The sequence below is a fragment of the Oncorhynchus masou genome, chromosome 24, assembly GCF_036934945.1.
Source record: "Oncorhynchus masou masou isolate Uvic2021 chromosome 24, UVic_Omas_1.1, whole genome shotgun sequence".
Taxonomy (NCBI): Eukaryota; Metazoa; Chordata; class Actinopteri; order Salmoniformes; family Salmonidae; genus Oncorhynchus; species Oncorhynchus masou.
Genome location: NC_088235.1, coordinates 98,304,689 through 98,328,832, shown reverse-complemented (window position 1 = coordinate 98,328,832; position 24,144 = coordinate 98,304,689). Strand labels below are relative to the sequence as shown.

The 24,144-nt window shown below is 43.5% G+C and overlaps 1 protein-coding gene across 6 annotated transcripts in view; it reads right to left on the bottom strand.

Annotated features, from left to right (window-relative positions):
• The window catches only part of exoc2 (exocyst complex component 2), a 120,681-nt gene that overhangs the window by 70,542 nt on the left and 25,995 nt on the right, over positions 1–24,144 (bottom strand). For all 6 annotated transcript variants that reach the window (XR_010451492.1, XM_064935801.1, XM_064935797.1 and 3 more), the window contains 5 exons: positions 15,809–15,985; positions 15,409–15,535; positions 12,210–12,323; positions 11,200–11,324; positions 174–254 (listed from right to left, as the gene is read on the bottom strand). Coding sequence is in view for 5 of the 6 variants with exons in the window: in XM_064935801.1 (XP_064791873.1) it covers positions 174–254; positions 11,200–11,324; positions 12,210–12,323; positions 15,409–15,535; positions 15,809–15,985 (624 nt within the window). In the remaining variant the exon portion in view is untranslated. The remainder of the gene's footprint in view (positions 1–173; positions 255–11,199; positions 11,325–12,209; positions 12,324–15,408; positions 15,536–15,808; positions 15,986–24,144) is intronic.

Below are 24,144 nucleotides of genomic sequence, written 5' to 3'. Positions count from 1 at the left end.
ATTACAATACATACTACTGATTTGACTTGACCTATGAATTGGTGTATGTTCCAACTGAGAGGTAGAGATATTAACAGAGAGTGAATAGATGGATGGATGATGGATGAATGAACAGATGGTTGGACGGATGCATATTGTAGATGTATGGATGGATAGAAAGATTGAAGGCTTACTGTTGAGGACATTCTCCAGGCGCTGGGTCATGGAGCCCTCCACCTTCTCTGTTCCATCAGACTCCAACCTCTGGTGGATCGCTGTAAAATAACAATAACGTTTTATTCAACACCGTGACTAGCTGTCATGGATGCTACAATTATTCTGTTCAATCAAAGGAGACAAGAAAAAAAATCTGAGCTCTGAATTCAGTATCAAATCACTGAATTAAAGCAGCACAGATTCAGATATAGAGACACATTGAGAAAGATAAAGAGAGATAGAGTTATTCAAGTTATTTTAAGGTCTCTGTGTGTTCTGTAATCACAGAGTGCCTCTACTGCTCAATCTAACATGCGTAATTATGAGATTCCAGTTTGAGGAACTGAAGTTAAAACAATAAACAGCCTCTCTGCACCAGTGGCTTCTCTCGGACTCTGACCACGCCCCTCTCAACCGTTCCCACGCCGACCACTGACCTGACCACAGCTACTGTAACTGATCCACTTGACCTAACCTGACTGAATTGGTACCCCCAATCAACATCCACTCCAGATCAGCATTTGATGTTCCATTGGGGGCCTTTGTAACATGACTGGAAAATAATCTAGGTGAAAGAAGACTGATCCATTTTGAACATAGACTGTAGATACTGTGCACCCAAAGACCAAGAGACTCCCAGAGGAAATGTAAATCCAAATGTTTTATCAGTTGGAGGAATAATATTTGGGTGAGGAGAGCTGACTGAAAGGCACTATTTCTACTGCTGAGAGGGATGCTGCTTGTGTCAGGTTGACTATACAACACTAATGAATAAAGATCTGGGGGGGTCCACAGTCAAACATCAACACTGAGTAGGAAATAGTGCTGGTGTGGTAAGGCAAGGAGAAGTAGATGAAAGGTAGAGTGTAAAAGGTGAGAAGAGGAGAAGAAAAGGAGATAGAAGAGAGAATTGGTCTGGAGTAATTAATGTGTGTGTGTGAGAGTGAGTGAGTATCAGAGCTGCTCAAATGACTGTAGTGGGGCAGCTGGGTGCTGAGAGGGGCAGTGAGCGTTTATTGAGGGGGGAGAGGAGAGGGGCAGAGAGAAGATGGCGAGGGGGGGGGAGAAGATGGAGAGGGGGAGAGAGAAGAGGAGAGAGGAGAGGAGTTGGGGAGAGAGTAGGGTGAGAGGAGAGGATGGAGGGGGAGAGAAGAAAGAGGGGAGGCTAGGGTACGAGACGAGAAACACTGACACAAGGGAAAGAGAAAAGGGATGTCATCCTCCTTTCAAGCCCCCTTTCCTTATTCTCTGCTTTTCACCCTCATTCGCTCCACTGAAAACAACAACTGTCAGCTAAAACACAACAAAGCGAGAGAAAAGGAACGAAGGAAGGAAAAAGAGAAAGGGGAGAGAGAGAGTTCTGTAAATAAATGTGGGTCCTGTTCTGAAAGACGGGAGCCTTGAGGCAGAGAGGCTGAGGTATTCCTGAACCTCACTAATCAAACATGCCATCATATCATGGCTGCCTAAATTGACACGGACATCACTGAACCAACGCAAGCAGAATGGCCAGAGAGAGCCAGGGCAGGAACCATAGACTTACTTAGCCTACAGACAGAAACAGGGTTTTATGGAAGAATAATGCCATCTGCTCTGAAAAGTATACAGTAGAGGGAAGTCTAGTTTATTGTACAAACACACACCCCCAGGGTCCTGGTTTTTGTCTCTGCGGAGACCCCCGTGCCCCCTGCCAGCTGTGTGTCCTCTCTGTCTGTCAGACATACTCGCTGCCGCGGTCATGACGTCACGGCTAACCTAAACACCCCAACAGCCTCCAGATAACACACACACGCGAGCGGAGGAAGAGACACAGGCAGCCCCCACTCAGCTTCCTGGAACCCATTGAAAAGAATGGATCCAAAATAAAAATACAGCCTCCCTGGGTTCTGAAGCTGGAGATGTTTTGACTCCTGACTATGCACCGGAGTCGGAGGTTCAGAGCGTCGGGAATACGGCCCTGGGAAATATGGGATTTTGGAACACGGTAGCGGTGGTCCGTTTCCTGTATCGCAGGGCCACTTCCTTTTCACACAACAATGAAAGACATCAAATTTCATAATTCTTCTGAGGCCCCCCTGCAAAAAGAAGGAACCCTGCCTCTCTGTCAATCAGTGAGCCAGTTAGTCAGTCAGCCAGGTCTCAGAAGACCCCTGTGAAACGTGGTTCAGTTTGTCAGCGGATCAGCCTAACCAAACAGCCTCCAACTATGACTATGAACTATGAACCCCCTCATGCCTTTCAACAGCCTGTCTGCTCAGGGTCAAACAGAGAGTTTAGAGAACTATTCCTTCACTTCCTGTTTTACCCAGTCCCTGGTCCACTGGGTGGGTGACCCTAGACATAGAGGTCGTCTGACCTTTGACCTCAAGTAACCCCTCGATGTACCCTCCTCTTCTCTGTCACTATGTATCTACAAGTCTCAGTCTAATAGTGAAGGGGAGCCGTATAGGAAGGGTGTAGTAAGCATGTTTAGGGAGCAACAGTTGGCTGTAGTTTCCATTCCCTAAATGGAGAGAGCTTATCACTGTCCACAACACTACACGCACTGAGGTTAGCATTTGGCCTAGCCACTGCACTAACCAAACTAGCCATAAATAGTGCTGTGGGATGAGGATGGGTGGGGTTAGCCAGTTAGTGCCTGGTGCTAAACTGTGTGTTTAAACCCAGCAAGGAAACACACACCGACATTATTACTGAGACGTCAGAGTCAAGTGCTCACGCATGCACACACACACACATTTCTGTCGGAGGAGATGAAATGAGAAGAGAGGAATGAATGAAGAGGGCAAGACAAAGGAGAGAAAGTAGAGAGAGATGATAACAGGAGAGAGAAGAGGAGAAAGAGAAGAACCTCATGGATTCTCAAAACACACCACTTGTTTAAAACATTTTTGGTTGAACAGAACATTTCATTTTCCAGATTTGGTCCATGCAGAGACATTCCTTCCTTATTTCCACACTGCGATCCCCACTCCATGTTAATAATAAAACACCAGTGGCTTTTACGAGAGCCATCAATAAAATTCTCACATGCAGCCAGAAGAGAAAATAAACTGAGGAGGAGACTAAAAATAAAAACCATTAAATGGTGATTAAGTGAGCTGGAGGCACCACAGGCTAAACAGCTATTAGTACCGTGCCACTTTTAATGTAACACATGCTGAACACAGAGCACACACGCTCAGACGCACACACACACACATGCTCAGAAGCACAGACACACACACACATGCTCAGACACTCAGACCCTTCATTATTAATTTCCTTTAAATTTGTACAGCAACACCTGAAGTAGAGCTAATTTAAAATGACGACTTGCCAAACATGGAGAGAGACAGACAATGAAAGGATTCACAGTTTTGCGGACAGCTGTGCTAACTGGATCTGGCAGTGAGCAACTGTTGGAGCCGCCAAGTGCAGTCTGGTTCAGAACAAGATGGCTGGCACATTACTAAAGCTTACCCTGACCATACCTGACTATTGTATGCAACTTGAACCATACATCAAGCTTACTATCCATACCAGAACTAGCACTGAGATATTGTCAATAACCAAAACAAACAAGGGCCTCAGATTCATCTCCCTAAAAACAGACATAATCACAGGACTACAGTGCCTTGCGAAAGTATTCGGCCCCCTTGAACTTTGCCACATTTTGCCACATTTCAGGCTTCAAACATAAAGATATAAAACTGTATTTTTTTGTGAAGAATCAACAACAAGTGGGACACAATCATGAAGTGGAATGACATTTATTGGATATTTCAAACTTTTTTAACAAATCAAAAACTGAAAAATTGGGCGTGCAAAATTATTCAGCCCCCTTAAGTTAATACTTTGTAGCGCCACCTTTTGCTACGATTACAGCTGTAAGTCGCTTGGGGTATGTCTATCAGTTTTGCACATCGAGAGACTGAAATTTTTTCCTATTCCTCCTTGCAAAACAGCTCGAGCTCAGTGAGGTTGGATGGAGAGCATTTGTGAACAGCAGTTTTCAGTTCTTTCCACAGATTCTCGATTGGATTCAGGTCTGGACTTTGACTTGGCCATTCTAACACCTGGATATGTTTATTTTTGAACCATTCCATTGTAGATTTTGCTTTATGTTTTGGATCATTGTCTTGTTGGAAGACAAATCTCCATCCCAGTCTCAGGTCTTTTGCAGACTCCATCAGGTTTTCTTCCAGAATGGTCCTGTATTTGGCTCCATCCATCTTCCCATCAATTTTAACCATCTTCCCTGTCCCTGCTGAAGAAAAGCAGGCCCAAACCATGATGCTGCCACCACCATGTTTGGGGATGGTGTGTGTTCAGAGTGATGAGCTGTGTTGCTTTTACGCCAAACATAACGTTTTGCATTGTTGGCAAAAAGTTCAATTTTGGTTTCATCTGACTAGAGCACCTTCTTCCACATGTTTGGTGTGTCTCCCAGGTGGCATGTGGCAAACTTTAAACTACACTTTTTATGGATATCTTTAAGAAATGGCTTTCTTCTTGCCACTCTTCCATAAAGGCCAGATTTGTGCAATATACGACTGATTGTTGTCCTATGGACAGAGTCTCCCACCTCAGCTGTAGATCTCTGCAGTTCATCCAGAGTGATCATGGGCCTCTTGGCTGCATCTCTGATCAGTCTTCTCCTTGTATGAGCTGAAAGTTTAGAGGGACGGCCAGGTCTTGGTAGATTTGTAGTGGTCTGATACTCCTTCTATTTCAATATTATCGCTTGCACAGTGCTCCTTGGGATGTTTACAGCTTGGGAAATCTTTTTGTATCCAAATCCGGCTTTAAACTTCTTCACAACAGTATCCCGAACCTGCCTGGTGTGTTCCTTGTTCTTCATGATGCTCTCTGCGCTTTTAACGGACCTCTCAGACTATCACAGTGCAGGTGCATTTATACGGAGACTTGATTACACACAGGTGGATTGTATTTATCATCATTAGTCATTTAGGTCAACATTGGATCATTCAGAGATCCTCACTGAACTTCTGGAGAGAGTTTGCTGCACTGAAAGTAAAGGGGCTGAATAATTTTGCACGCCCAATTTTTCAGATTTTGATTTGTTAAAAAAGTTTGAAATATCCAATAAATGTCGTTCCACTTCATGATTGTGTCCCACTTGTTGTTGATTCTTCATAAAAAAATACAGTTTTATATATTTATGTATTTATGTATTTAAGCCTTGAAATGTGGCAAAAGGTCGCAAAGTTCAAGGGGCCGAATACTTTCGCAAGGCACTGTATGTGCTGTAAGGCACATGTCATACTCATTCCACGGAGGGCCGAGGTTCTGCGGGTTTTCGCTCCACCCTCGTACTTGATTGATGAATTAAGGTCACTAATTAGTAAGGAACTCCCCTTACCTGGTTGTCTAGGTCTTAATTGAAAGTAAAAATGTAAAACCTGCAGACACTCGGCCCTCCGTGGAGTAAGCTTGACAGCCGTGCTGTAAGGAGGCAGTATATACTCTCAAACCTTTACAGTGAAGTACAGCCTAATGACACAGGTCAATTGACTTGTCATCTTATGGTCTATTGCTTCCTGGTTCACAGGCCATGAGTCCATCTGAGGGTGCATTATTTCCTGGGTCACTGAGGACACCTGCTCTTCCCATTTTGGCTCATAATGGGCACGCTCAGCAGAGTGAACGTGAGAAAGGGACTGTATTGTTCCCCTCGGTCATATTAGGGCCGTTATCATCCCTATTGCTCTGGCCTGCATTGTGTTGCCCTGCTCCGTTTATTTAGATTCAGACGCTAACAATGAAAACATTGCCTCGGATTCGGACCCCCCTGCTCCACCCGGGCACAAACATTACATACGGAAAGCAATCATAATAATGACTGAGACATATAAATAGTCAGGGGAAGTAACTGAGTGGCTATGAGGGGAATTAGAGTAAACAGACAAAAATATGACTGATAAAGTTGAACAATTGATTTGACTGAGCTACCTGGCAGAGTGACAGCAGTCAAAATGTTACCTCAGAGTTATCAGAGAGTGAATCAGAAAGGCCATGGGAGTGTGTGTGCGCGCGTCTGTTTGGGTATACATGTGTGTGTATGTGTGTGCATATGTCTCAGTGTGTATGGGTGGCAAGTGTCAGTCAGTGTGTATGTTAGTTGGTGTGTGTGTATTTGTGTAATGAATCCGCACACTCCACTCTACGGTTCTAATAGGAAAGCAGTACAGAACTAGATGGCCCTGCTACAGGCAGCACTGTGATTGACATGTGAGAGCTGATGCCGTTTTAATGAAGATGTTGTGGTTGGCTAGCGCAACTGTGGTACACTGCGGTGGAGAGGTGCTCTGCTCACACACACACACACACACACACATACACACACACACACACACACACACGCCTCTTTAATCAGACTGCTAGACCACACTGCGTGAACGTGTGCATGCCCAAATCCTGTGCCCCAGCACATTGACTCTGTATCCCCTGCATATAGCCTCGTTACTGTTATTTTACTGTTAACTTGAATTATTTGATATTTTTCCATTTTCTATTTGTAATATTTTATTTAAGCAACTACATTAACACTTATTTTTCTTAAAACTGCATTGTTGGTTAAGGGCTTGTATAAGTAAGCATATCCCTGCTGTTTTCGGCATATGTGACAAATAAAATTTGATTTGATTTACATACACAACAGGAAAACCCAAGAGCTGCAGAGACATGGTCACAGGAACACAAACACACGCAGAATCACACACACTTTTCAGAAAACACACCAGGCAATACACACCCACATACACACAAACCTAGAGGCCAGCTTCCACACGTCCATCAGAGTTCTGAGGAATGGTCAGGAAGTCCTTAGATTACATGCTCACTGTAATACACCACACTAATGATATCCCAAACCATACCCGTCTTATTCTAACTCCCACTGTAATACACCACACTAATGATATCCCAAACCATACCTGTCTTATTCTAACTCCCACTGTAATACACCACACTAATGATATCCCAAACCATACCTGTCTTATTCTAACTCCCACTGTAAAACACCACACTAATGATATCCCAAACCATACCTGTCTTATTCTAACTCCCACTGTAAAACACCACACTAATGATATCCCAAACCATACCTGTCTTATTCTAACTCCCACTGTAATACACCACACTAATGATATCCCAAACCATACCTGTCTTATTCTAACTCCCACTGTAAAACACCACACTAATGATATCCCAAACCATACCTGTCTTATTCTAACTCCCACTGTAAAACACCACACAAATGATATCCCAAACCATACCTGTCTTATTCTAACTCCCACTGTAAAACACCACACTAATGATATCCCAAACCATACCTGTCTTATTCTAACTCCCACTGTAAAACACCACACTAATGATATCCCAAACCATACCTGTCTTATTCTAACTCCCACTGTAAAACACCACACTAATGATATCCCAAACCATACCTGTCTTATTCTAACTCCCACTGTAAAACACCACACCAATGATATCCCAAACCATACCTGTCTTATTCTAACTCCCACTGTAAAACACCACACCAATGATATCCCAAACCATACCTGTCTTATTCTAACTCCCACTGTAAAACACCACACCAATGATATCCCAAACCATACCTGTCTTATTCTAACTCCCACTGTAATACACCACACTAATGATATCTCAAACCATACCTGTCTTATTCTAACACCACACTAATGATATCCCAAACCATACCTGTCTTATTCTAACACCACACTAATGATATCCCAAACCATACCTGTCTTATTCTAACACCACACTAATGATATCCCAAACCATACCTGTCTTATTCTAACTCCCACTGTAAAACACCACACTAATGATATCCCAAACCATACCTGTCTTATTCTAACTCCCACTGTAAAACACCACACTAATGAAATCCCAAACCATACCTGTCTTATTCTAACTCCCACTGTAATACACCACACTAATGATATCCCAAACCATACCTGTCTTATTCTAACTCCCACTGTAAAACACCACACTAATGATATCCCAAACCATACCTGTCTTATTCTAACTCCCACTGTAAAACACCACACTAATGATATCCCAAACCATACCTGTCTTATTCTAACTCCCACTGTAAAACACCACACTAATGATATCCCAAACCATACCTGTCTTATTCTAACTCCCACTGTAAAACACCACACTAATGATATCCCAAACCATACCTGTCTTATTCTAACTCCCACTGTAAAACACCACACTAATGATATCCCAAACCATACCTGTCTTATTCTAACTCCCACTGTAAAACACCACACTAATGATATCCCAAACCATACCTGTCTTATTCTAACTCCCACTGTAATACACCACACTAATGATATCCCAAACCATACATGTCTTATTCTAACTCCCACTGTAAAACACCACACTAATGATATCCCAAACCATACCTGTCTTATTCTAACTCCCACTGTAATACACCACACTAATGATATCCCAAACCATACCTGTCTTATTCTAACTCCCACTGTAATACACCACACTAATGATATCCCAAAACATACCTGTCTTATTCTAACTCCCACTGTAATACACCACACTAATGATATCCCAAACCATACCTGTCTTATTCTAACTCCCACTGTAAAACATCACACTAATGATATCCCAAACCATACCTGTCTTATTCTAACTCCCACTGTAAAACACCACACTAATGATATCCCAAACCATACCTTTCTTATTCTAACTCCCACTGTAAAACACCACACTAATGATATCCCAAACCATACCTGTCTTATTCTAACTCCCACTGTAATACACCACACTAATGATATCCCAAACCATACCTGTCTTATTCTAACTCCCACTGTAAAACACCACACTAATGATATCCCAAACCATACCTGTCTTATTCTAACTCCCACTGTAAAACACCACACTAATGATATCCCAAACCATACCTGTCTTATTCTAACTCCCACTGTAAAACACCACACTAATGATATCTCAAACCATACCTGTCTTATTCTAACACCACACTAATGATATCCCAAACCATACCTGTCTTATTCTAACTCCCACTGTAAAACACCACACTAATGATATCCCAAACCATACCTGTCTTATTCTAACTCCCACTGTAAAACACCACACTAATGATATCCCAAACCATACCTGTCTTATTCTAACTCCCACTGTAAAACACCACACTAATGATATCCCAAACCATACCTGTCTTATTCTAACTCCCACTGTAAAACACCACACTAATGATATCTCAAACCATACCTGTCTTATTCTAACTCCCACTGTAATACACCACACTAATGATATCCCAAACCATACCTGTCTTATTCTAACACCACACTAATGATATCCCAAACCATACCTGTCTTATTCTAACTCCCACTGTAAAACACCACACTAATGATATCCCAAACCATACCTGTCTTATTCTAACTCCCACTGTAAAACACCACACTAATGATATCCCAAACCATACCTGTCTTATTCTAACTCCCTCTGTAAAACACCACACCAATGATATCCCAAACCATACCTGTCTTATTCTAACTCCCACTGTAAAACACCACACTAATGATATCCCAAATCATACCTGTCTTATTCTAACTCCCACTGTAATACACCACACTAATGATATCCCAAACCACACCTGTCTTATTCTAACTCCCACTGTAAAACACCACACTAATGATATCCCAAACCATACCTGTCTTATTCTAACTCCCACTGTAAACACCACACTAATGATATCCCAAACCATACCTGTCTTATTCTAACTCCCACTGTAAAACACCACACTAATGATATCCCAAACCATACCTGTCTTATTCTAACTCCCACTGTAAAACACCACACTAATGATATCCCAAACCATACCTGTCTTAGTCTAACCCCACTGTAAAACACCACACTAATGATATCCCAAACCATACCTGTCTTATTCTAACTCCCACTGTAAAACACCACACCAATGATATCCCAAACCATACCTGTCTTATTCTAACTCCCACTGTAATACACCACACTAATGATATCCCAAACCATACCTGTCTTATTCTAACTCCCACTGTAAAACACCACACTAATGATATCCCAAACCATACCTGTCTTATTCTAACTCCCACTGTAATACACCACACTAATGATATCCCAAACCATACCGGTCTTATACTCTTTTCAGACAGATGGAATGTGCCGCCTTGAAAGTGCCTCGGCTAAGGGTACACTATTTCAAAAGACGACACAAAACCATCTCTGGAGATAGTTTTGAAGCACCACTAAACAGGCATTTTACTCGTCTATAATGGAATACCTCCTCTGAAGCAGGATTGACATCCATCACTATGGGACAAGAACTGTCAATCAAATCATCTCGAGCTGCCTGCGCCCTGCCTGCCTGCGCCCTGCCTGCCTGCGCCCTGCCTGCCTGCGCCCTGCCTGCCTGCGCCCTGCCTGCCAGCATCCCACTCTCTCCTAAAAAAAAGTTCATTAAACACTGACTTACCAAGAAATTTAGTAGAAAGAAAACTATCATATCATAAAATAAAACGCCATTTAAAAAAAAACACAGCAGCACATCAATCAGTAAGGTTTATTGTTGTCAGGGACACAATACTGGTCATTATATGCCGGAGCAGAATTCTACTGTCAGAAAAGATACAGATGCTCCTGATGCGGCACTTTTAAAAATTGTCTGAAAGGTTATCTACTGTCGCTATCGACAGGTTACTGTAGAAGTGTTCTACGTCTGTAAAGGATATTAGTCAAACACACACTGCAATAGATCAGAGCCTCACAAACTCTTACTTGCATCATGAGAGCCAAGTACCGTCAACCCTGAAACATGTTTACATTCATTGTCTTTATACGGTTATCATCTACCTGTGTAATAACTCACATACAATGTATATACCACACACTCTCTGTGTAGTATTGATGTACAGTGTAAAAAACACATACTCTGTGTATAGTCTGTGTGTACTGTATCTTTACCTGCGAGGGCGTCCTGTGCCTCAAAGAAAGTGCTGAGGCCTCCCTTCACGTAGGCCAGACTGCCCTCGTTCTTCCTAGTGGCCTGCTTCTTCAGGTTACTGGCTGCCATACGCAACTGGTCAAAACTGAGAGGGGGAAGGAGGGTAAGAGGGAGCGAGATGAGAAAGAAAAGTGGGATGTGAAAGTTAAAAATGCTGTTTACTTCCAAGTGTGACACCATCCCATCAGTCAGAGGAGTGTGTGTGTGCGTACGATTTTCTATGTGTAACGCACACAAGTGAGAGTCCGCACAAGCATGCGTGTGTGTACTTTGGGAGTGAATGTAAGTTTCCTCTGGAGGAAGAAACACAGGCCCTGTCAACCCAAAACAGCCCAACCCAGTGGAGTCTGCAGCCCTGCAGTTGCTGGCCAGGAGCAGACAGGATCCATCCGCTAGACTGGGGGGTTAGATGGAGGGGAACCATGATGGATGACAGGGAGGAAACCAGGAGAGACTAATAATAACCTGACAGACATGCTGACAAACACTGTCCTAGTATGACAGAGACCAGGGGTCAGAAGTCAACAAGAGAAAGGACAATTCCTCCACATGTCCAAAGTTTTCTTGTGCCAAGTCAGGGGTCAGGGATCAACAGGGATTGGAGCTCGATTGTATTTATTCACAGACTAGCTCTGTTTCTGGGTCAGTGGATTGATTGGATGGACTGAGAACCACGTAAAAACTAAACAACTAAAAATGTTTTTTTTTGTAAACTGTATTGAGGCTTTTGTTAAATGCATTTTAAATAAATTGTGATTGGATGATAAAGACAACATTCAAAGGTTTTGTGCCAAGTCACTGCATTACTTCCAACAGTGTTTCTGACTGATCGCTTGGCTAGAGGGCTGACGTTCATCAACATATTAGTTGGGATGGTGCGCTGGCTGGTACAGGAGAAATATACTTGCGATTGGCTGTTTGTCTGACCCAGAGGTCGTAGAAAATAGATAGGTAGGTCGGCCTGACCTACCTGGTGACAGAGTGGTTCTCGATTAGGTACCAGGTGGCTGAGAAGTTCTCGCTGGTGAAATCCCCACTCACCCCTGGGAACATGGCCTCCAGATCTTTCAGAGGGACCTTACCCCTGGGGGAGAAAACGGATTACTAAGAAACCCTGTGAAATGTATGTTTTATATCTTCTATGTACGGTCATGTTGTGGTCCTGTACGGTCATGCTGTGGTCCTGTACGGTCATGCTGTGGTCCTGTACGGTCATGCTGTGGTCCTGTACGGTCATGCTGTGGTCGGTCATGCTGTCCTGTATGCGGTCATGCCGTGGTCCTGTACGGTCATGCCGTGGTCCTGTACGGTCATGCCGTGGTCCTGTACGGTCATGCCGTGGTCCTCCTGTACGGTCATGCTGGGTCATGCCGTGGTCCTCATGCTGTGGTACTGTACGGTCATGCTGTGGTCCTGTACGGTCATGCTGTGGTCCTGTACGGTCATGCTGTGGTCCTGTACGGTCATGCTGTGGTCCTGTACGGTCATGCTGTGGTCCTGTACGGTCATGCTGTGGTACTGTACGGTCATGCTGTGGTACTGTACGGTCATGCTGTGGCCCTGTTTGGGTCAGTTGGTAGAGTGATTGTGGGTTGGATTTCTCTTGATCACCCATACGGATAATGTATTCAGGCACATTTGGTTAAAAGCAAACATAGTATTATAGATTATGCTGCTTAGCCCATTTCTCTCTTTGACAATGAAGTTGAAAATTGAACACAATCTACACAAACAATACATAATAGGTAATGCTTACAACTGTACATAGTTTCACAAATAAGAAATAACATATCCATGACATTGTTCAAAATAACAAGAATGTCCTTCTTATAATGTAATGAGCTGAAGTTGAGTTGGTGTGTTTGTATAAAGTCATCCAGCAGGGGTCAGTGTGAGGCCAGGCTGTGCCCAAGGAGGGAGGCCCGGGCGTGGGAAGAGCAGTGTGTGACGCCTGGGTGCCCCTTGAGGACCCAGAGCTCATTAGGAAGGTTTGATCTGTCGTAATGACCCGTGGGCTACACTAACTAAACCCTAACCCCCCCCCATCCAGCCTCCACTGTAATGTACTGGAGCACACTGAGCCCTCAGGGAGTGATTACACACACACGCATGCATGCACACACACAAACATCATAGAGCAGAATTATCTCAGAAAAGATGTAACGATGGGTTGTCATGGGAAAGAAGTGGGAGAGAGAGGGGGTTTGATCACCATAGAACTCTCACCACACTTTCCATTCAAAGTACCCATACTCTTCTAATGACCTTGTAACTTTGTTGCTTAGTTGGTAAGAGTGTGGCGTGAACAACAAAGTTTACAGATTGAATTTGCGCAAAGATCAAGTGAACATACTAAAAACGGATGCACTGTAGGTAACTTTACAAAGCTTCTGCAAAGTGGCATATTCAATTTACACATGTATCTCGAAAGAGACAGAGACAGAGAGTCAGGAAGCAAAAGAGAGAGAAACAACTTTCTCAGTCCGTTAAGTTATTCCCTCATCTCCATACCTGGCACGTTATCAAAGCCTGCTCTCACATGTTACGGATCTGCTGCTTTGCTTTACAGACAGGAAGCACATACATATACGCTGAGAGAAACTTTGCTCTTACTATTCATGCAGTTCAGTAGGCGAACTCAAAACAAGCAGTTACAGTTGGGACATTATTACTGGAGCATTGCGGCTCGGACAAGGTTTGTTACTCTGTAGCGTGTGGACCAAAATAAAAAGGAACAGGTTGATGATGACATCCCCAGGAAGTGTTTTGCAGACCGACAAGATGACTTCCTGTCTGACCTCTCGGCAATAATAACCAGCCAGTGACATCACCACCAGACAAACTTGTTCAAACTGGTTCAAGACCTCGTAATTATAATCATGGGTTGAAACTTATTGAATTACTAAACGATTACTAAAAGGTTGTCCGACTCCGCCCACTCCACTTCTCCTGGTCAGCTGTGTCTGGTTGGACAGCTAGCCACTATCTCTTCAATAAACAGCATTGCCTACATTCATTCATGTGATGTGTGTGTGTGTACTGTGCCGTGTGTGTGTGTGTGTGTGTGTGCGCATTTTCATGGACCAGTGTCTTTACTAGATATCCTCCCATGTTTTTGCATACTTTTTAGCCAGCAGCTCTGAAAATAGCATCCATGAGCCAAAAGCGATCCACAAAAATTGCTTACTACGTTACGTCATTGATCGCTCTCTACTGTGTGTACGTCTTGCTAACAGTCACTAAAATGGCGAAGGGCTGAAGCTCATTGGCTGAAACTCGAATTGCTAGGGGGCTGGCCCAAGTGGGGGGAAATGGCGCCGCACAGCTTCCAGAAAGCAGTTGCTTTCAAACTAGGGATTTCATAGCTAATTAAGGTAAGAGAGCAACTTTGCTCATAGATTATGCATGTGTGAACTACACATAGACACATCCAGACCAAATTGGGAGGTTTAAAAAAACAAAATTACTAGTCGCCAAAGTAACAGAGAATGTCTTTAATGTGGCTAATAACATGAAGAGAAGAAACCGTGGTTTCTCAGTTCGGGATAACTGACTCGTTCTATGGGTTGCAGCCTACTAGTAGGCCCAGGAAAGTGACCCTGGACATGGAGGGTTTGCGGCTCAGTCAGGGGCTAACCTCCCTGGCCACAAGTGGTCACTTGGCCCCTGCACCCTCTAAACCAAACAAACACCAGAGGGCCTAGAGCACAGACATACCAGAACCATACAAACTCAACTATACATTACAGGCTGTGCTTTCTCTGCCAGGCGCGTGGGAGGCTGAGACCACACCACACGCCTCCTATGACCATGTGTGGTGGGCTGCACTCTTTCTTTTCAACTATTTCCTTTCGTCTTTTCTTCTCTCTCCTTTAAACACAATGATTTTGTCTCCAGTGAATTGTTCAGTGGTTAAATCCAGTTGAGCCATTGCTGTGTTGGCATAACATTTCAAACACCTCCACATGGGGATCCTTTGTTTCTGTTTACAGACCTAAACCATGACTCAAAGACTAGAACCTGTGTGTTTATGTATGTGTGTGTGGTGTGTGTGTAGTGTGTGCATGCATGCGTGTCTTGTGTGTGTGTGTAGCATGCGTGTGTGTGTGTGTGTGTGTGTGTGTGTGTGTGTGTAGTGTGCGTGCTTGCGTGCGTGTGTATGTCCCTACTTGTCTACGTCGATGCCCAATGGATTGCTGGGGCGTAGGGAGAGGGGAGAGATGCCCTTGTTGCGGTCGGTTCTCATGTCGTAATAGTTCATCTCATCCACCCACACAGCAGACTGGTCCAGGATACCTAGAGCACAGACACACATCATCACTGAGGGACAGCCGAGATCACACACACACACAATAATAGTACCTGACAGAGCTACTATACAGTTTGTACAGCAACACAGGACAAAACAGTATGAGTATCCATACTGTAGTTCCCCGCTGCCTCTGCTTGGTAATACCGAGGAAGATTGTCTGTACTTGTGCCACTGAGTAGCCATTCTAGAGTTCCTCTGATGATTGACAGAGAGACTTGTATTAGAACTGGAGTGGTTACAGAGAGCAGCCATCTTACCGATCTTCTCAGCCTTGAGCAGCTTGAAGGAGACGGTGGAGGTGCCGTGGCCTCCTGACTTGGTGCTGACGATGATCTCTCCCTTATCGTCTTTGGCTGGGCCCACATGACACACTATCTTACTGGCTGACATCCACTCAGCCGTCAGCAGGCAGTTGTGACCACAGATGGAGAGACCTGAGAGAGAGAGAAATATATAGGCACGCTTACAGCAACAGGACAAGTAATAACACAGAGACACATTGAGAGAAGAGGCATGACACAATGACACAAACAGCAGTTTAATAAACCTGTCATTAGGGGGTCAAAGTTCAGCCCAGGGTCCAGTCAGTCCTGTGGAGCCCTGGCAAGTCTGCCACAGCTTCATCATTCTCTCCACACTGAGAGTGCTGTCACTTCACTGTTAAGTGGCTCATTACAGATCTATTTACTCTACTTCCACACTTTCTCTTTTATTTATCTTTCTATCTGACCCTTCTCGTGGAGTAAAGAGAAGTTTAGAGAGAAAGAAAGTGATCGAGAGAGAAGAGAGAGACTAAAAAGAGAAAGTGAAACCCCCCCATTTGATTTATCTGACCAAAGGGAACTGAACAGAGAGCTACAGATGACTGCACTTAAACATCATAAAAGCCTGTGAGAGATGATCAACAAATAACCACTGAAACAAACTGTAAATAATAAAACAGTAACAAAGGACATTTCCTGCCTTTGTTCTGTACTGGTTGTTTTGTTTGAATATACAGTACATGCACTAACTAACTAACTAACACACACCTGTTGCTATCCAACATCTAATAGGCTAATTTCAGGCTCCAGGGATATTAGTGGTCAGAAATGCACTGCATGGGGGAGCACGTGATGCCGCGGAGCTGAGCAGATGTTGACAAACCGAGCTCTTCAAAGTTATTCTATTTTTACCTAAATAACAACGTTGAAACAATATTGTAACATCGGCTGATAAATTGTCAAGTACTTACCTTCCCAAAGAGCCATGGACCTCCGACCGAGAGGCAAGAAGGACGACCAAAACGTTGTTGATTCCCAAGATAACGATACAGCTTGCAAGATTAGCATTAGCCCTCATAACTCAGACGACAGTTCCAGACTGTTGCTCTCAGCAGCCTCTTGCGAGCCTGCCGACATGCTGGCTACTCTCCTCCGGGAAATTCAGGATGGTAACAGAGGTCTTTCTCTGAAAATCGATAAGAAATCGGCTGAACTCCATTCCTCCATTGACGACCTGAAATCCTCCATGAATGATCTCCTTTTGAGAACGACTGAGGCAGAGTTGCGCATTAGCACAGTGAAGATACCATCGCTAGACATGACCAGGTCTTGACACAACTGCAAAAGGACAATGCCTACCTCAAAAACAAAGTAGATCATATGGAAAACCAGAGTAGACGTAGTAATATCCATGTGGTGGGATTGAATGAGGACAGCGAGGGCCGTGACCCGGTCCGTTTCTTCACTCAATGGATCCCGGAGGTCCTAGGCATAATCAACTTCACCAAACCGCTGGATTCGAACGCGCCCACAGAACATCAGCGCCGAAACCCCGGGCAGATGAGCCCCCACGAGCCGTCCTGATCAGGTTCCTCCGTTTCCAAGACAGAGAGAAGATACTGCAACTCACAAGAGCCAAAGGGGACATCACCATCGATGGAAAGAGGGTCAGCCTTTTCCCAGATATGAGCGCGGATCTCGCCAGACGCCGCAAGCAGTTCAGACCTGCCGCCAAAGCACTGAGGGAGAAGAACATCACCGGCTACCTCATCCACCATGCGTGGATGAAAGCTCAGTACAAAGGCCGAAGCCATCTCTTCAACACACCGGGAGAAGTGCACACTTTTCTCAAAGAACTGAGCAACGTCTGAGCCAGGACGGTCTCTCTGGGGGATAAAACGCAGTTCGTTTGTTTTCTCTTATCCGGATTGAACTGCTGGTATCTCCCGGTCACTATAATTGATTTGTACATTTTCAACTAACCGTATCTTCCCGGGGTGAGTTCTATTACATTTACAGGAGAGTATATTTTTGTTTATTCCATATCCACTTGGCGAAGCAATAAGTGGGCTTAGGCCCACTGCTTTCCCCCTCATTTATGTTAATCTTTCGTAATCTTTCGTAGACTCAAGCAGCCCTTACCGTGGGCAGTAAATATTCAGCCATAAATATCTATTCACAACGTTTTTGTTTTCAACTTAGAGGGCTCGCAGGTTTTAGTTTACACCAAGGTTTAGCTAGTAAGAGCAAAATGGAAAGCAGCAGGTTTCTACATTTACATTTACATTTACGTATTTAGACGCTCTTATCCAGAGCGACTTACAAATTGGTGAATTCACCTTCTGACATCCAGTGGAACAGCCACTTTACAATAGTGCATCTAAATCATTTAAGGGGGGGGGTGAGAAGGATTACTTATCCTATCCTAGGTATTCCTTGAAGAGGTGGGGTTTCAGGTGTCTCCGGAAGGTGGTGATTGACTCCGCTGTCCTGGTTATATTACCTGGGTGATTTACATATTGACTGGCTTACATCTTCAAACTGTAACTAGTACCTGCAACCTGTATCTCTACAAGTGTATTCATGTTTGATTGTTGTTGACAATCGGGGTGGGTGGGATTTTTATTTTGGGGTGGGATTCTTTTTTTTTTTTCTATGTTTATTGTTTCCTTCCTAAAGAGACACACAGGTCACTTTTGTGCTCAAACCAAAGTTTAAACATTTCCTAATTATCTGCATATGATAGATTTCTATTCAGTTACATATTTGAAACCCAACCTATGCTTAACCCACTAAAATATGTCACATTCAACGTAAAAGGTCTTAACAGCCCGATTAAAAGGAAAAGAGTCTATACATACCTTATGAAATTAAAGGCTGACATTGTGTTTTTACAAGAAACACATCTTACAGCCAGTGAACACAAGAAATTGAAGAGGGAATGGGTAGGACAAGTTTTTGCATCCTCTTTTAACTCCAAAGCAAGAGGAACTGCAAATTTGATAAGTAGACACATCCCCTTCTGCGTCAACAACACTATCTCTGATCCCTCAGGCAGGTTTGTTTTGGTGCAGGGGCATATGTTTTCAGAGTCTTGGACCCTATTGAATATTTATCCTCCTAACTTCCATGACCATATGTTTATTCAGAATGACTTCCTTCAGGTTGCTCAAGCACCACCAGGATGGCTACTGGTTGGAGGAGATTTTAATTTTTGCTTAGATACAGTTCTTGATAGGTCTTCTGATAAACCCTCACTTCTTACCAAAGCCGGCAAGCTCACCATGTCATTCATGAAAGATCTCAATTTACTAGACATCTGGAGACAGTTGCACCCACAGGATAGGGACTACTCTTTTTATTCGCACCCACACGCGCATAGATAGCTTTTTACTTTCGACACAACTGTTTCATAGAGTGTTAGATGTCGAGTATCCCCCCAGATTGCTTAGTGACCATTCTCCTCTGGTATTATCAATCTCCATTCCTACCGAGGTAAATGGAGCATATAGATGGAGACTAAATCCTACACTTCTAAAGCAACCTGAATTTTGTGCATTCATCAAAGCAGATCAATATTTTTACTTTGACAAACAAACCCTCTGCTCCTGACAGCTTCATTCTTTGGGACACATTGAAGACCTATCTGAGGGGACAGATTATTTCCTATACTAAAGGGCTGAAGAGAAAACACGGTGCGGAACTGATTGCCCTTGAATCTGAAATCTCCGAGCTAGAGAGAACCTACCAAAGAGGCCCGACTAAAGATCTATACAGGTTTTTGGTAAATAAAAAACTTAAATATAATATTCTGAACACATATCAAGCTGAGAGGGCCATCACTAAATCAAAACAGCGTTATTATGAGCTTGGAGAGAAAGCTCACAAAGTATTGGCATGGCAACTGAAAGCAGAGGAAAGTAAGAGGACAATTAATGCCATAGAAACTCTTACTAAAGAGATATCCTTCGACCCTACTGAAATTAATAATACTTTTAAGAAATACTATGAAGACCTCTACACTTCCCAATCAAGCGATGATCTATCAGAGATCGACTCCTTTCTCTCCTCTCTCAACCTCCCATGCCTGTCAGGGGAAGACAGCGAGCGCCTGAGTGAACACTTCTCAGTTCCTGAATTGTTGGAGGCCATTAAATCCCTACCTTCTAATAAATCTCCTGGGGAGGATGGCTTCCCTCCAGAGTTCTATAAAGAATTTAGGGAGCTGTTGGTCTCCTACCTTATGGAGGTACTTAAAAAAGCCAGAGAAGACAACTGCTTTCCAGAGTCCTTCTCTCAAGCAGTGATTACTGTAATCCCCAAGAAAGGGAAAAACCCGCTGAAGTGCGCCTCCTATAGACCAATCTCTCTCCTTAACACAGATTGTAAACTGGTCACCAAGATGCTATCTAAGAGACTGGAGTCATGTCTTCCCCTGTTGGTCAACCCAGATCAGACTGGCTTCATAATTAATAGATTGTCCTCCAACAATCTCAGAAGGTTCTTTGATATAATTCACCTTGCTAACAAAAACAAAATACCTAGTGTCGCAGTCTCCCTCGATGCTGAAAAGGCCTTTGATAGGGTTGAATGGCCATACCTCTTTCGCGTCTTGGAAAAGTTCGGTTTAGGTACCGTGTTTGTAAATTTGATAAAATCACTCTACAAATCTCCTAAAGCTAGGATTGCTACCAATGGGATTACTTCCTCCTCTTTCCCTCTTTATAGGGGGAACAGACAAGGTTGCCCAATTAGCCCCCACCTCTTTGCCCTCGCCATCGAACTGTTGGCTGAGGCTATTAGAACGTGCCCTGACATACATGGCTTTGAGGTGGGCCCCCATACCCATAAATTATCACTCTTTGCGGACGACCTTGTCTTATTTCTAACAAACCCAGAACACTCCCTCTCTCACTTGCAGATCTTACTACAGTGTTATAGTTCTTTCTCTGGACATAAGGTCAATCTTGATAAAAGCGGAATCTTACCGTTGTCTGTCTTTGACCATCATACCATCAAGCACAAGTTTCCTTTCAGATGGTCGCCTATGGGCTTCACATATTTGGGCATAATGGTGGATGGTAATCTGAACAACCTCTATAAATCTGGCCAGTTTGTTGCAAAAGGTGGAGGTTGACCTTTGTAATGGATGGACTTACCTCTCACTCTACTGGGTAGAATCAATGTAATTAAAATGAATGTCCTGCCCAGATTTCTATATCTGTTTCAATCTCTCCCTATCCCTGTTCCCGCAGCATTTTTTTCCTCTCTCGACAAGCTGACCAGACGGTTTATCTGGCACGGCAAAACCCCTAGGGTTGGCCTTGATAAACTGACCCTTGATTACAGTCAATGGGGCTTAAACCTCCCCAATTTTAGAATGTACTACTGGGCTGCACAGTCTAGGTTTCTGCCTCAGAGGTTTGACAAAGGTCCCTCTCCCTCATGGTTGAACATTGAAAAGCTTGAGGTAAATGATGACACTGGGGCAGATTTGTTTTACAAATGGGACAGAAAATCTATAAAAACCATCACAGACAACCCTTTAATCATACATTCTGTCCTGGCATGGTGCAAACTGCATGAGCTGTTCGGACGAGGGGGATTCCTTTCCCCTAAAACCCCTTTATGGAACAATAGATTGATCCCTATGCTTTTCCAGAATAGTAACTTTAGACCATGGTCTGATAAGAGGATCACTCTTCTGGAATATTGTTACGAGGAGGGAGTTCTTATGTCTTTTGATCAGCTGAAACAGAAATACCACTTGCCTAACAGGGACTTCTTTAGCTTCCTACAACTACGAAACGTTATTAGGGTGACTCTCAAGGGACAATGGAACCTACCTAAGATGTCACCTATTGAACAACTCTGCCACGCAGACCAACCACTGTTCAAGACCATTTCCCGTGTTTACAATGCTCTTATGTCAGGACTAACACTGCCTGAGCTAGATAAACCCCGACTTAGATGGGAGAAAGATCTGGGTATTGATCTTGATGAGGATCTATGGAGTGACCTATGCAGGGATGGGGTTAAATCCACATTGAACTCCAGATACAGACTGATCCAGTTTAATTTCCTCCATCAGCTCTATATCACCCCATCTAGACTGCACAAGTTCAACCCAGATATCTCCTCCCTATGTTTTAGATGTGGCTCAGATGAAGGAACATTCCTCCATTCCACAGTGTTCAAAACTACACGGTTTCTGGCAGGGGGTATGCGATACCATATCCTCAATTCACGGGGTTGCATTCCCTTTAGACCCGGAGGTCTGTCTACTGGGTAACTTTACTAACACCAATCTTAGGCAAAGCCATACTATAAAGCTAACAGAAATATTGCTAGCGATTGCCAAGAAATGTATTGCCTTGAAATGGAAATTGGATTCCTCCCTGCCAGTTGCAATGTGGCTTTCGGAAGTTAATAGTTGTATCCCTTTGGAGAAAATCACTTACTGCTTGAGGAATAAGTTAAAGACATTTTACAGAATTTGGCAACCTTTTATTGACTATATGGAGAATCTCCCCCCACATCTCATTGATTGAATCTATATATAATCCTCACATAATGTTTCACACGTAATGTATAATATGTAGCCTATGGCAGGTGATCCAATGTCTCGTTATTTTCTTATTTTTTTATAGATTTTTTATTTTTTATTATTGTATGTTTGTTAATATAATTATAATTTATTTTTGTTACGTTTGTCTGTTACTGTCACTTTGTCCTATCATTGTCTAATATCTTTTCACTTTTGTTTTGAATGTTCTTAATTGGAAAATGCAAAAAGAAAATATTTTAAAAAAGAAAAGAAAAAGAAATGCACTACATGACCAAAAGTATGTGGACACCTGCTCATCATTCCAAAATCATGGGCATTAAAATGTAGTTGGTCCCCACCCTTTGCTGCTATAACAGCCTCCACTCTTCTGAGGTTTTCCACTAGATGTTGGAACATTGCTGCAGGGACTTGATTTCATTCAGCCACAATAGTATTAGCGAGGTCGAGCACTGATGTTGGGCGATTAGGCCTGGCTCGCAGTTGGCGTTCCAATTCATCCAAAAGGTGTTCGATGGGGTTGAGGTCAGGGCTCTGTGCAGGCCAGTCAAGTTTTTCCACACCAATTTTGACAAACCATTTCTGTATGGACCTCACTTTGTGCACAGGAGCAACATGCTGAAACAGGCGTTCCCCAAACTGTTGCCACAACTTTGGAAGCACAGAATCGCGGTAAGATTTCCCTTCACTGGAACTAAACAGCCTAGCCCGAACTACGAAGAACAGCCCCAGACCATTATTCCTCCTGCATTGGGGCAGGTAGCGCTCTCCTGGCATCCGGCAAACCCAGATTCGTCCGTCAGACCGCCAGATGATGAAGCGTGATTCATCACTCCAGAGAGCGTGTTTCCACTGCTCCAGAGTCCAAACTTTACAGCACACCAGCCGATGCTTGGCATTGCGCATGGTGAACTTAGGCTTGTCTGGAGCTGCTCATCCATGGAAACCCATTTCATGAATCTCCCGACAAACAGTTCTTCTGCTGACGTTGCTTCCAGAGGTAGTTTGGAACTCAGCAGTGAATGTTGCAACCGAGGACAGACGATTTGTATGCGCTTCAGTGGCGGTCCCTTTCTGTGAACTTGTGTGGCCTACCACTTCGCGGCTAAGCCGTTGTTGCTCCTAGACATTTTCACTTCACAATAACAGCACTTACGAGCCACTAATTTGAAGGGGTGTCCATATACTTTTGTATATAATACTGAAATTCTAGGGAAATGAGTGGTGGCATTTTGACAATGCCACAAATTCAGGACATTTACATCAAATTAAATGTAGACTATCCACAGAGTTTAATTTTAAGCAACAGATTTTCCACAACCCACTGGCTCCAGGTCATCTATAAGTCTATGCTAGGTATAGCTCCGCCTTATCTCAGTTCACTGGTCACGATAACAACACCCACCCGTAGCACACGTTCCAGCAGGCATATCTCACTGATCATCCCCAAAGCCAACACCTCATTTGGCCGCCTTTCCTTCCAGTTCTCTGCTGCCAGTGACTGGAACGAATTGCAAAAATCGTTGAAGTTGGAGACGTTCATTTCCCTCACCAACTTTAAACATCAACTACCTGAGCAGCTAACCGATCGCTGCAGCTGTACATAACATAGTCCATCTGTAAATAGCCCACCCAATCTACCAACCTCATCCCCATACAGTTTTTATTTTATTTACTTTTCTGTTCTTTTGCACACCAGTATCTGTACTTGCACATCATCCTCTGCTCATTTCTGTTAATCTGCTAATCCAGAAGCTAATCAGAA